Raw genomic sequence first — 14,412 nt, 5'->3', positions numbered from 1 at the left:
ATGAGCTTGTGTGTTCCAACATTTTCCATTGCTGCTTCAGATTTCCAGCAGATGCAGTATTTCTTTTAACTCCTATTTAAAATTTTATTTTGCTTGTCAAAAGGTAAATCCTATGAGTAGAAAAATGTTTTCACAGTAACATTTTAAGAAGATTCTTTCCAGATATAAAATCACTTTCTCTTCATTAGGTTCTCAGTTATTTATAGCTGAAGGAAGTCAGAGGACTACAGTGTTAGAGCATCTTCAATAAGATGCCAAAGTTACTGTCTCAAAAATGGGCTGTACACAGAACATCAGCTGTGCAATGACTGTAAGCGTAACTTAACACTAATGACTGCAAGTTCCAACAGTAAGATACTCAGGCCAAAACAAGTCACCTTGCACTGGAAGCATTCTCTTATGGTGCTAGCTTACAGTTTTCTACGTCACATGATAGCTGCACAGAGGCAGTAGTTTTGCTTTGGTGGAAACTGCGTTGATGAGGAAGAGGCAAACCGTCTGGAAATAAATTAGCATTTTTCCACACAAAGAGCATTCAAAATATGAATTGGGTGTGCAAGATTGTCCAAGTTAGTTTGTTTATAGATTTAAAAATGTACTGCCTTCTTGGAAAAATGGAAAAGAAAGACTCGTATTTATTATAGCTCCTTTCACAACCTCAGGCTATTTCAAAGTGCTTTACAGCCAACTAAAGTGTAGTCACTTGTATTGTAGGAAATGGGGCAGTCAATTTGCACAAAGGAAGCTCCCACAAACAGCACTCTGATAATGACTAAATAGTGATCATTTTTTAAGCTGTTAGCTGAAGTATAAATTTGGCCAGGATGCCATAGAAACATCAGAACAGGAGTAGGCCATTTAGCCCCTCAAACCTGTTTTGACAATCAATGAGATCATGACTGATCTGTGACCTAACTTCATATAGCTGCCTTTGCTTTATATCCCTTAATACCTTTGGATAACAAAAATCTAGCAATCTCAGATCTAAAATTAACAATTGACCCAGCATAAACTGCCATTTGCGGAAGAGAGTTCCAAACTTCTATCACCCTTTGTGTGCAGAAATGTTTCCTAACTTCACTCCTGAAAGGCCTGGCTAGAACTTTTATACCATGTTCCTGCATGTCAACTCCCCAATCAGCTGATATAGTTTCTCTCGATCTACCCTATCAATTCCCCTCAATATCCTGAAAATGTTGATCAAATCACCCCTTAACCTTCTAAATTTCAGGCAATATAACTCTAGTTTGTGTAACCTCTCCTTGTAATTTAACCCTTGGAGTCCAGGTATCATTCTGGTAAATCTATGCTGCACTCTCTCCAAGACAAATATATCCTTCCAAAGGTGTGATGCCCAGAACTGCTCACAGTTCTCCAGGTATTGTCTAAATAGGGTTTTGTATAGTTGAAGCATTACTTCCACCCCTTGTATTCTAATCCTTTGGATATAAAGACAGGCATTCCATTAGCCTTTTTGTTTTCTGTACCTAATGATTTGTATACCTGGACCCCAAAGTCTCTTTGGAGTTCCACTGCTTCTAGCTTTTTACCATTTAAAAAGTATTCTGATCTATTCTTTTTAGGTTCAAAGTGGATAAGCTCACACTTGGACTGATAATTGGCAAGTAACATACGCCACACAAGTGTCAGGCAATGACCACCTCAAACAAGAGAGAATCTGGCCATCTCCTCTTGACGTTCAATGGCATTACCAGCACTGAATCCCTCACTATCAATATCACCATCAACATCCTGGGGGTTACCATTGACCAGAAACTGAACTGGACCAGCCACATCAATGCTGTGGCTACAAGAGCAGGTCAGAGGCTGGGAATTCTGCGGCAAATAACTCACCTCCTGTCCACCATCTACAAGGCACAAGTCAGGAGTGTGATGGAATACTCTCCACTTGCCTGGATGGGTGCAGCTCCAACAACAATCAAGAAGCTCCACACCATCCAGGACAAAGCAGCCTGCTTGATTGGCACCCCATCTACAAACATTCACTTCCTCCACCACCGACGCACAGTGGCAGCAGTGTGTACCATCTACAAGATGCACTGCAGCCACGCACCAAGGCTCCTTCGACAGCACCTTCCAAACCCATGGCTTCTACCAGCTAGAAGGACAAGGGCAGCAGATGCATGGGAACACCACCACTTGCAAGATCCCCTCCAAGCCACACATCATCCTGACTTAGAACTATATCGCCATTCCTTCAATGTCGCTGTGTCAAAATCCTGGAACTCCCTTCCTAACAGCACTGTGGGTGTACCTACACCCCAAGGACTGCAGCAAATCAAGAAGGCAGCTTACCACCACCTTCTCAACAGCAATTAGGGATGGACAATAAATGCTGGCCTAGCCAGTGACACCCACATACCATGAACAAATAAAAAGAAATTGCCTATATTGGAATCCATTTGCCACCGTTTTGCCCATTCACTTAACCTATTAGTATCTCTTTAAAATTTTATGTTTCCATCTACACTGCTTACAATACCACCTATTCTTGGATATGTGACTCTTCATCCCATCTTCTAACTTGTCAATAATTACGGTGGATAGTTGAGGCCCCAACACGGATCCCTGTGGGACACACTGGTCACATCCTGCCAATTAGAGCATTATTCCGACTTTCTGTCCCCTACTGCTCAGCCAATTTCCAAACCAGATCAATAATTTGCCTTCAGTTCCATGAGCTTCAACTTTAGTTAAATCTCTAGACGTACTTTTGTGGGACCACTGCCTTGCTCTTCTTTGAAATAGTGATACTGGATATTTTATGTCTCCTTAAAAAGTAGATGGGGGATTGGTTCAACATCTCATCTGAAATATGGTACCTCTGATGGTGCAGCAGTACTGCACTGGAATGTCAGCCTATATTTTGTGCTCAAGCCTCTTGAATGGGACTTGAACCCACAACCTTCTGATTCAGAAGTAACAGTGAGCCACAGCTAACATTACATAGTGAATAACTTAATGCAATTTGTTTTGCTAACATACAGTGCAATAATTTAATTCATGTTGAAGTAATCACCATGGGAATTACATACAATATCAATACAAGCATTATACATTGGCTTCTCACAAAGAAAAAACAGTCCCATTCATAAAATGACAGTGGGGGCAATGAACAGTATGGGGAACAGCCAATGCAATGAATTACCATATTGTTCTATTGATTCTCTGGGACTTGAGTGAAGTCTAGTCTACAATCCTCCCAATGCCTTAACAGCTCTAAGTGAAGCAGGATTAGATACCCTATCAATTTGTAGAATATTAGAATTTTTAGAGATATTAGTCCCAAAGTTTTTCCACCTTTGATGGATTGCAAGCCCTCAAACTCAGATTCACCATATCTCTCAGTCCTTCTACTCTCCAGAAACACATTCAATACTGCCCAAACTCATTTATGCTTTCACTTTAATGTCCTCCGATGGTAACTTATTCCGCAAGGTTAGTGTAAATGTTTTTTTCTGATTTCACTTCTAACTTTTAAATTTTTGTCACCTGACATTTCAACCCCTCTCCAGAGTGAACAACTTGCCTAGATCAACTTTTCCAATCCTCTTTGTGATCTGGAAAACTTTGATTAAGTTACACCAAATCTCTCCTTTTCTGAAACAAAGTCCAATTTCCTCAACTTTTCCACATCACTTAAATGCCTGGTAGCAGTGATGTGTTGCCTACCTCTCTACCATCTCAAGGGCAGTAACATTCCTCCTTCAATTAGCTGATCAAAACTGCACAATAAAGTCCAGGTGGGGACAGACCACTACCTGCCAGGAATAATATAACCTCTTTTGATTTAACTCTATCTTTCTGCCAGTGCACCTTAATGACCTTTTATCAATATAAATTGTATCTCAGCACTAAGCTATGATGTCATAGATTTGTCCACGATAACTCTGAATCTCTTTCCTATTTGACATATTATTGACACACGCTCCCTCCTTTGTTTCCTTGCTTCCTTACTTCTTATTTTAACACATTATGCCAAATCTCTGTTTGTTCAGGTTAGTCATATTTTTGTTTATTAAAAATGGCAACAGTCCAAAGACTGTCCACTACTAAGAATGGGATGCATGGCAAAGAGCAATACAGCGTGAGAAAAATTTACAATGTCACTCATTGAGGCAGTTGGTGTGGGAATCAGGTCCAGTTGGGGATGCTATTTGTCAACTGGATTAATGTATATTGTTGGAGTCTCTGATCCATGCTGCAACTAACTTTAATCCTTACAGTAAGAGTATAAAACCTAAGTGCTCCAATACAGTTCGTTCCATGCTATGGAAGATGGCCTATGCTACTGCCCCCCTCCTCCCAGAGTTCTGCTATCTCTTCCACTTTATTCCTTCTTCATACCAATGATCTCCACTTATCTTGCAATTGTATCCGACCTTTTAGTGATGATTCAATTCCACGCTCATCAATCCCGATCAGTTTATGTGTCCCAAGTGCACACTATTCCTGTTACTTTTACAGTGCAACTGTTGCGTCATTAACATCTTAACCCCCTCCATGGTGGTCTAATTAAAATCTTACTACTTTTAATTCTTCAAAGGCAGAATTTTTTTACACCCTTTCAAGTCAAACCAGCAGGTACTACTGAAAAAGATGAGATCAGCACATTTATTTTAGTCATTATATTCTAGTCTTGACATCCTCTTCTGATAGCAAAAGGAACTCCAAAATCTCATTCACTGGTAATGCTGTCACCAAGATACTTTGTTTCCACTTTCTCCTTCAATAACAATCCTTTAAATATTTGAATACTGCTCCCATGTCATAATATCCTTTCACAGTCCCAGATAGGATACAGACAAAAGCTCACCATCTCATAAGCAATCCTTGTGTCACCTCCAGTCTGTCTGTCTCTATTTCATTGATACAACAATGGCGATGCCTCCTCTTAACTTTCCTATTTAGGTGCTTCTAATCTTCAGTGTTTTGTTCCACATGCTCTTCCTTCTCCCTACATCTTCACCACAAAGAAATCATGATTCTTTGCATTATCCTTTTCTTAACTCACTTCTTTCTGTGGAATTCCTTAACTCCCTGAGTTTACCCTTCCTACTACAATCTTTTAAACTTGAGATTGACTTCAACCAATTACATTTCCTTGTTAAACCTCATCTTCTCCCCTTTGTCTTCAACTATGGACCTGAAATATGGGCCTTAGCCCTTCACCTATGCTTCTCAATGAAAAATAGAAGTGCCAACATCCCACACTTTTCCGAGTACATGTTTATCCCTGGCCCAAATAATATAAACTTTGAGAAGGAAACACTGCCTGAAGCCTGAACGATCCTCAAGAATGCTGTCAGTGGTCAACCTGTCAGCAAGACAAATTACTGCTGGTAAATTTCTTAACAGTAGAAAAAAAGCTAAGGTTACATATAGACAGCAGATGATCCACTCTCCTTCCAAGCGCACCGGCCTGCCTCCTCTGACTTACTGCAAGCCTAACTCCCAAAATTGCACTAGCAGCTAAACCTTGTTGGGTGATTGTCACAGATGCTGGAGCAAAACTCTAGTTCACTCCCCTCCCCGTAATATTCCTTTTCCCCCACCTCCATTGGAATACAATGGTACCAGTTTAGTAAAGAGTCAAGCCCTGTATGGTCAGCTGTCCCAAAAAGTAGGGAAAGGATGAAACTCAGGACACTCATTGCAGTCATCTAGACTCCTAATAGACAATGTTCAGATGATTATTATTCTCTCTGGGTACAAACTTTCTTTCTTGTGCAAATAATAATTAAAACAACACTGTCAAAACTGCCATATAAGTGCCATAAAATGCACATATTTGACTGCTGCAGACAGACAAAACAGTTGTTTTATTCATGGGCTATTAATGATGATAAACTGTAACAGACCAGTACAGTTCTAGCTAATTTCTGATTCAATAAGTGCTTTGCTATGAGGCGAGGGATATGAATTCAGCCACACTCATCCATCATTACAAAGAGACAAAAGGCTGCTTTGATAATAATAGCCACAACTATGCAACCAAATCTGGTTGCTGAACAACTCTCTCTCCTGGGTCCTAAAACCCTAAATATCAAACTAATACTGTCAAATCAACAGAGGATCTCCACAGACAGGTGTAGGGAGAAGGTACTAGTATGGATCAGGTTTAACTGTGTTCTTGGCTTGCAGTTACACAGTGAGCCATGACTCCCGAAAGGCTTGTAGAATGAATGGTATGCACCACCATCATTCACCACTGACATGCATTCCTGGCACATCCACTTTCACTAATTTATGCATTGACAGCCAGGAGTCTGCTCACAAGCAGAAGGTGTGGGAGAGATACTTCACGCTGAGATCTCCTCACCTCCCTTATTCTGCTGCTGTTGTTTACAGCTACTCCTACCAGGATATCTGCTGTCATAGTATGTCACGCTCGTCCATCTTGCACCATCCTCACACATTCACTGTAGCTTGTCTGCAACCACTCCAGAATGTCTCTTATTCACAAGTTGAATATTGTTGCCATGTCTGTGGAGCCTTTCCATTTTCCTGCCTCCCACCCCCACCTCTCACACTCCTGTATAGAGGTCAAGGGAAAGCTTGTCAGCATCCAATAGCCTTCTTTAAGCTCTGGGCTCCAACCTCTGTCACTCCACTGTCATAACCTACTTTACTTTATTTTATTGATAGTAATATGGCCAGTGTTTCTCTGAACTTTCCTCTCTTGCACTTCTAAGCTTCAAATCTGTCTCCTTATGTTCTTTTGCCCTTCTCCACACCACTGAACTCAAGACTGACTGCACTGCCTTTTACTGTAGCTTATTTTTACCCTGGTACATCCATAGGTTTTTAAGACTCAATCTGATCGCTACCCACCCATTACTATTTCCTTTTCACTCTTCATAAACCTGTTGGTGTCCTATGTTATCAGCCTTGACTCTATATCATGATTTTCCATTTTTAAAAAATTAATTTCTGCCTTAAGTAGAAATAGAGATTTATAGCTAACTGTGATAGCTGAAGTTCCACAAAGCTGAAGGGAGCAGGATGAGCCAATAGCCCTTTATCATTCTGAATCTTCTCACACCAGATTGAAATGTTTGTTGATGTCTATATTTCAACAGCATGGTGAAGAGATGCTATATGATTGAAGTGAAGTGAATTAAGTGAATGAGAAAAACTGTGAAAATAGATTTCATTATAGGCAAATGTGAGGGGGGAAATGGTGGGAAGATTATGGTTTGCATATCTGTTTTGCTGTGACTGAAAGTTCACTAAAACTCAAATAAATAATATCTCCACACCATAACATATGCAATTCATGTGGCAAAAAAAGGAACCATTGCAAAAAATTGACTTTCGTTGTTTGATTTTTACATTTTAGAAGCTTTTAGAAATTCAGTAGCAACCATGCTAACAAACAAAACCTTCTGAGCATTTGGCCTGTCAAACATCCTTTCCTGACTACCAGCAAGGTGAAGGACAACGAATTACAAAAGAAGGAAAGGGCGAACCGTCCTTGTATCATCACTCTCACCCTCCCCTCCTTTCCTTGCTGCGACTCTCAGTTTCTCTTTTATCAGGAGGTTTTACTGCACAATCTGTTTATCCTGCTGATATCATGCTTGCTTCATGGCAGTGGTGCACTACATTGATCAAAGTCCCTTGAGAATCCGAGAGTGATCAAATGAGACAGTTTTCACAGGTGGTTCTGAGGATGGTGGTGGAAGCAGCCATGACTTCTGCCCATCAGTGGGCTGTGGATTGATTCACCTGTACAGACCAGCAAAGCTCTGACTTGCACCAACCTTCCCCAGCCATTGGTAACAGCCAAGTTCAACAGGCAAGTACTTAGCTCTGAGTAGCAACTTAAATACAACTGTACATAAAAAATTATATTAATAGATTAGATAGACAGCACTGATTTTGCTGTCAAAAGAACAGTGATACATGCTCTCAATTATTTATGCGCATATCATACAGCAACTTCAGCTGAAGACAGACGTATTTTTAAATGCCAATATCCAAAAGTTGCTGTCTGAGATGTGCTGCTTTGCCGTTAGCACTATGAAAATGGCATTCCGTTGTCTGCCTCACCATTAAAATGCATTAAATGTCATAAGATTGCTGTATATGTGCAACAGATACAAGATAAACTTTCAAGTGTAAGTTATCATATCATTAAAAGGGTAATGACAATTACTGCCAGTCAACCTCTCTGGCACTGAAAAATAATTACAAGTGTAGAGTCTCATTCCTTCAGATATTAGTTGTTGTTTGAGATGTTAAAAATGGCTACATTAACATTTTTACATTTCTTTTTACTTTTCTTTCCTCTCTATTTCTTTTTCTATACCATATTTCACATTAAATTCACCCATTCCAATTTAGTTCCTTCTCGGTCCTTGCATTGTTAATTTCACAAATCTTGAATATTATTGCTTAAGGGATGTACAGTTGGTTGCCCTGTTCACTCAGGTCCCAGATACTCTGTATCCCTCACTGCACCATTATCAGCTCACACTTGTGGGAACTTGCCACACAATTTTGTTTTTAAAAATTAAATATGCAAGGGCAAGTGTAACTAATAGCAGATGCCATTAGATGCCCTGCCACAGCAAAATCAGCCTATGACTTACTAAAAGCAAATCCCATGTGACTGCTGCATGCATTGGGATACAGTATTGACTGCAGTATTACTATTTATTTGGTGCCTGCTGGTTGTACAATTACTTTCTCACACAAGTTTTAGCTTCAGATACTTGAGTCTAACAGCCTAAGCTGAGAAGTGGTAAATGGGTAGGGACCTACCCACATACAGCGACTCAGATTGGTGCCAGGAGTGTGTCTGTTTCTTTAAAATGACTCCAGGAGACAGATCACAATGCACAAGTCCGTCTGCAAACTCGGCTATTGAAATCAAAATAAGTTTCATTCAAAAGAAATTCTAGCGCCTGTGATGCATCCCTTTGTTTTATTAATTGCGAAAAGCTTATTGAGAAAAGCTTTCTCGAACCATTTATTCTATGAGTTGCACCTTCCCATTTAGATTTTTTTTGTGACTTTCCAATACTGTAAGTGACCCGGATTTCTGAAGCAAAGTCTTGCATCTCGTGTTTTCACATACAATAAATTACTTCAAAAGCGCATTTGATGTTGTTGTGTGGGTGGACACAGTCGCCATTTTCCAGCAAACAATAAATGAGTTTAATAAGCAATTATTCCAGATGTTGGTATCGTTGGTTGAGGCGGGAATATTGTCCAGGTTGGTGGGGGAACTGGCGGCTCTTCTTAAGTAGTGTCATGTGATCTTCAACAGCCACTTTAACCAAAGGAAAAGGCAAAGCTGCCATTAATATCTTACCTCCAGGACTGCACCTGAGACACTGCCGTACTCCTCCAGTGCTGCAGAAGTGTCAACCTGAGATTCCACGTTCAAGAACTGGAGTGGGGCTTGAACGCAAAATCTCTTGGGTGAAAGTAGAGATTGTTGTCAACAGAGACAAGCGACCTCGAAAAAAGAAACTTTTTTTAAAGAAGGTTATGGAGAACTTTTTTTTAAAGGTGTGATACCCTTCGATATCAACGACTAGTGTTCGTACAGATAAACTGGTTGGATTTGGGACCCGAGGAAGCCTCGGGGTCACCGAACAACTGCAGATAACACTGTCAGTTTGCCCCGTTACCAATAAACTAAGGAATTGGCACAGCCTCTGGGACACGATAGTTCCCAACGGTATGAAAGCGTCCCGGGCCAGAGGTTTCACCACAGAGACAGAATTAAGTCATAAAGCTTTTTCAGCGGATGCAAACGAGCACCGACCGTCAACTTCGAACTAACAGATAAATTCGTGGCCAAGAGGTTCGAAAAAAGAAATTTGCCAAACAGGCAGTCTCACCTGCACGGTACAAACGAGAAAGATTGGTTCAGCGAGAGATTGAGATAAATGACACGGTGCAAAGCAAATCTTTTGTTCAGTTAGCTGGTTGGGAGAAGGGAATTTTTTGGCAGCAACTGCTCACAAGCGGTGGATTGGCAGGATAGCACTCTTGATGTGAGAGAGCAGACTGTAGCCCAGTGCTCGCAGTCGCTGCATAAACTTATCTTCCACATATAGCAAGACTATTTTTGTGCTAAATGTAGTTTCCCTCTCATTCGCGGCACACCTCGCGACAGCGAAGGGACTGCCTTTCCTCCCAATTTCTCGGAATGTCACGCTGAGGCTGTGAATGATACAATAGGGAATTTCCAACAGGCGAGCAACCTTGAATTATAACACTGCTGAGATGCTTGTAATATGGAAAGGGAGTTTGGAGTTGGACCAAGTGCTGGGGACACTTTTTATAATCACCAAACCGGACCCAGTAACTAACATTAAAAGCAGAATAAACTGAAAAGAAAAATGAATCCCAAATAAGATGAACAGAAAAGTTGGAATTTTCCCACCCAGTAAATTCAGAGTAAAATCTTTCATTCATGGACTAGACCGCGGCTGAAACTCAATATACAAGATCCTGTCACTTATAGAAACCAGGGACGAGCTGTTGCCGGTAAATATGTGCATGTCAGGGAAATCCCTTTCTACTTAAACACAGTTTATTTCAGATCACCTCGGAGAGCGACCTGAGCAATCCCAGTCACTGCTCTCAGACAGCGAACAAAAATTCAAACTTACCTTTTGCATCCCCGTGTTGAGATCCATGTAAAATTGATAGACTGCACCTTTCAAACGGTGGATTGATGACTGAAATCTTGTCTATATACCCCCTCCTTGCTGCTCTTAAATCTACTTGGATGACCGCTTTGCAGCGCTAGCAGTCCTGGTGTTTTACATTTTGTGTGTGTGTATTGCCACTTGCCGGTTGCAGTTCTGCAGCTTGAGTCCAGAGGTAGTTTTATTTGAGAGGGAGGGCAGGGCTTCGAAACTTAGAGAAGCGAATCATGGACATACAGGGACCTGGTTCCCGCCCGCCCCGGTGGATGGGAGGGCTGCCTGTTTCCACCCTGTTGGGGAACGCCCATTCCTCGCAGAGCTGACATCAGGCTGGCTTCTGAGCTCATCTGATTTATCCAGAGCAGAAAAATGCTTGATTCATTCCTTTCAACCCCACCACCGCCAGGAAAGCGGGGCTGCTTCCTGTTTCTTATCATCTCTTCCCTTTCAAGGAAACGATATACAGTAATGCAGACGTGATGTAAACAGTAAACCACTAGACAAAGAATGTTTTATTTTAAATGAGTCAGGACTGAAATTGTTTATTAGTGAGTTAGGTTTAAATGCCTGCCCGTTTAGTAAAATGCTACGGTCAGACATTCATTTGTCTACAACTCACTTTCGACAGTAGAGAAGGGTAAAGGTGTGTGTAGCTTGAGCTTTTTTTTTAAACCATGCTGCAGGTTGTCTTGGTAGCATGGTTAAGGGAAGGTCAGGTCTAACCAACTTGATTGAATTTTTAAAGTAAGTAACAAGGAGGGTTGATGAGGGTAGCGAGTTTGATGTAGTCAATATAGATTTTAGCAAGGCTTTTGACAAGGTCCCACATGAATACTTTTCATCTATGTTCACTTTGAAGAAGGACGATATAGGTGTAGAGATCAGGGAAGGGGATTGTGATATACTTGAACAAATTAGCATTGAAAGGGAAGAAGTATTAGCTGTTTTAGTGGGCTTAAAAGTGGATAAATCCCCAGGCCCAGATGAGATGTATCCCAGGCTGTTACGTGAGGCAAGAGAAGAGATAGCAGGGGCTCTGACACAAATTTTCAAATCCTTGCTGGCCACAGGAGAGGTACCAGAGGACTGGAGGACAGTGAATGTGGCACCATTATTCAAGAAGGGTGGCGGGGATAAACCAGGTAATTACAGGCCAGTGAGTCCAACATCAGTGGTAGGGAAATTATTGGAAAAAATTCTGAGGGACAGGATTAATCTCCACTTGGAGAGGCAGGGATTAATCAAGGATAGTCAGAATGGCTTTGTCAGGGGGAGATTGTGTCTAACAAACTTGACTGAATTTTTTGAGGAGGTGACTAGATGTGTAGATGAGGGTAAAGCAGTTGATGTAGTCTACATGGACTTCAGTAAGGCTTTTGATGAGGTCCCGCATGGGAGATTGGTTAAGAAGGTAAGAGCCCATAGGATCCAGGGCAATTTGGCAAATTGGATCCAAAATTGGCTTAGTGGCAGGAGGCAGAGGGTGATGGTCGAGGGTTGTTTTTGCGATTGGAAGCCTGTGACCAGTGGCGTACCGCAGGGATCGGTGCTGGGACCCTTGCTGTTTGTAGTGTATATTAATGATTTAGACGTGAATATAGGAGGTATGATCAGTAAGTTCGCAGATGACACAAAAATTGGTGGTGTCGTAAATAGTGAGGAAGAAAGCCATAGATTACAGAATGATATAGATGGGCTGGTAAGATGCGCGGAGCAGTGGCAAATGGAATTTAATCCTGAGAAGTGTGAGGTGATGCATTTTGGGAGGACTTACAAGGCAAGGGAATATAAAATGGATGGTAGGACCCTAGGAAGTACAGAGGGTCAGAGGGACCTTGGTGTACTTGTCCATAGATTACTGAAGGCAGCAGCACAGGTAGATAAGGTGGTTAGGAAGGCATATGGGATACTTCCCTTTATTAGCCAAGGCTTAGAATATAAGAGCAGGGAGGTTATGATGGAGCTGTATAAAATGCTATTTAGGCCACAGCTGGAGTACTGTGTACAGTTCTGGTCACCACACTATAGAAAGGATGTGATTGCACTGGAGAGGGTGCAGAGGAGATTCACCAGGATGTTGCCCGGGCTGGAGCATTTCAGCTATGAAGAGAAACTAGATAGGCTAGGGCTGTTTTCCTTAGAGCAGAGAAGGCTGAGGGGGGACCTGATTGAGGTATACAAAATTATGAGAGGCATTGATAGGATAGATAGGAAGAAACATTTTCCCTTAGCAGAGGGGTCAAGACCAGGGGGCATAGATTTAAGGCAAGGGGCAGGAGGTTTAGAGGGGATTTAAGGAAAATAAATTCACCCAGAGGGTGGTTGTAATTGGAACACACTGCTTGAAGGGGTGGTAGAGGCAGGAATCCTCACAAAATTTGAGTATTTGAGCACTTGAAATGTCATAGCATACAAGGCTACGGGCCAAATGCTGGAAAATGTGATTAGAAAAGATACGTGCTTGATGGCCAGCAGAGACACGATGGGTCGAAGGGCCTATTTCTGTGCTGTATAACTCTATGAGATGGCAGACTGATGAGTAAGTTAAAAACTCATGGGATCTAAGGAAATGTAGCAAGTTGGATGGATGTTTTTGTGACTGGAAGGCTATTTCCAGTGGGGTTCCATACTAGGGCTCAGTAGTGGTTCCCTTGCTGTTGAATGGTATATATCAATGATTTAGACTTAAATGTAGGGGACATGTTTAAAAAGTTTTCATATGATACAAAAATTGGCTATGTAGATAATAGGGAGAAAGTTGTAGACTGCAGGAAGATATCAATGGACTGGCCAGGTGGGCAGAAAGGTGGCAAATGGATTTTAATCCAGAGAAGTGTGAGGCAATTAATTTGGGGAGGACAAACAAAGAAAGGGAATGCAAAATAAATGGTAGCATTCCGAAAAGTGTAGAGGAACAGAAGGACCTTGGAGTGTATGTTCACAGATCCCTGAAGGTAGTAGGACAGGTTGATGGTCAAGAAGGCATACGGGATACTGTCCTTTATTGGCTGAGGCCTAGAGTGTAAGAGCAGGGAGTTTATGCTAGAACTGTATAAAGCACATGTTAGGCCACAGTTAGAGTATTGTGTATCATTCTGGTCATCGCATTACAAGAAGGATGTGATCACACTAGAGAGGGTTCAGAAAGGTTTACAAGAATGTTACCAGGAATGGAGAATTTTAGTTTTGAAAAAAGATTGGATTGACCGGGGTTGTTTTTATAATATTATTTTTTCCTTTGGTGTGTGATCTATTGTAAGACTCCCAACAGTACAAGTAATATCCACAGAAAATGTGGGTTTTAATATACTTTGACTGGAACATATATATTCTTTTCTTTTGGGCCTCCTTATCTCGAGAGACAATGGATACGCGCCTGGAGGTGGTCAGTGGTTTGTGAAGCAGCGCCTGGAGTGGCTATAAAGGCCAATTCTGGAGTGACAGGCTCTTCCACAGGTGCTGCAGAGAAATTTGTTTGTTGGGGCTGTTGCACAGTTGGCTCTCCCCTTGCGCCTCTGTCTTTTTTCCTGCCAACTACTAAGTCTCTTCGACTCGCCACAATTTAGCCCTGTCTTTATGGCTGCCCGCCAGCTCTGGCGAATGCTGGCAACTGACTCCCACGACTTGTGATCAATGTCACACGATTTCATGTCGCGTTTGCAGACGTCTTTATAACGGAGACATGGACGGCCGGTGGGTCTGATACCAGTGGCGAGCT

At 41.6% G+C, this 14,412-nt stretch overlaps 1 protein-coding gene across 3 annotated transcripts in view; it reads right to left on the bottom strand.

Annotated features, from left to right (window-relative positions):
* The window catches only part of lmcd1 (LIM and cysteine-rich domains 1), a 56,439-nt gene extending 45,565 nt beyond the window's left edge, over positions 1–10,874 (bottom strand). For 2 of the 3 annotated variants that reach the window (XM_068051475.1, XM_068051474.1), the window contains exon 1: positions 10,656–10,874. Coding sequence is in view for 1 of the 3 variants with exons in the window: in XM_068051474.1 (XP_067907575.1) it covers positions 10,656–10,682 (27 nt within the window). In the remaining 2 variants the exon portion in view is untranslated. Of the gene's footprint in view, positions 1–9,878; positions 10,130–10,655 lie in introns of those variants that run through there. The other variant, XM_068051476.1, reaches the window with a different exon arrangement.
* Positions 10,875–14,412: the final 3,538 nt, after the last annotated feature.

The sequence above is a fragment of the Heterodontus francisci genome, chromosome 19 (assembly GCF_036365525.1).
Source record: "Heterodontus francisci isolate sHetFra1 chromosome 19, sHetFra1.hap1, whole genome shotgun sequence".
In the NCBI taxonomy this organism is placed as follows: Eukaryota; Metazoa; Chordata; class Chondrichthyes; order Heterodontiformes; family Heterodontidae; genus Heterodontus; species Heterodontus francisci.
This window is presented reverse-complemented; position numbering and strand designations above follow the sequence as displayed.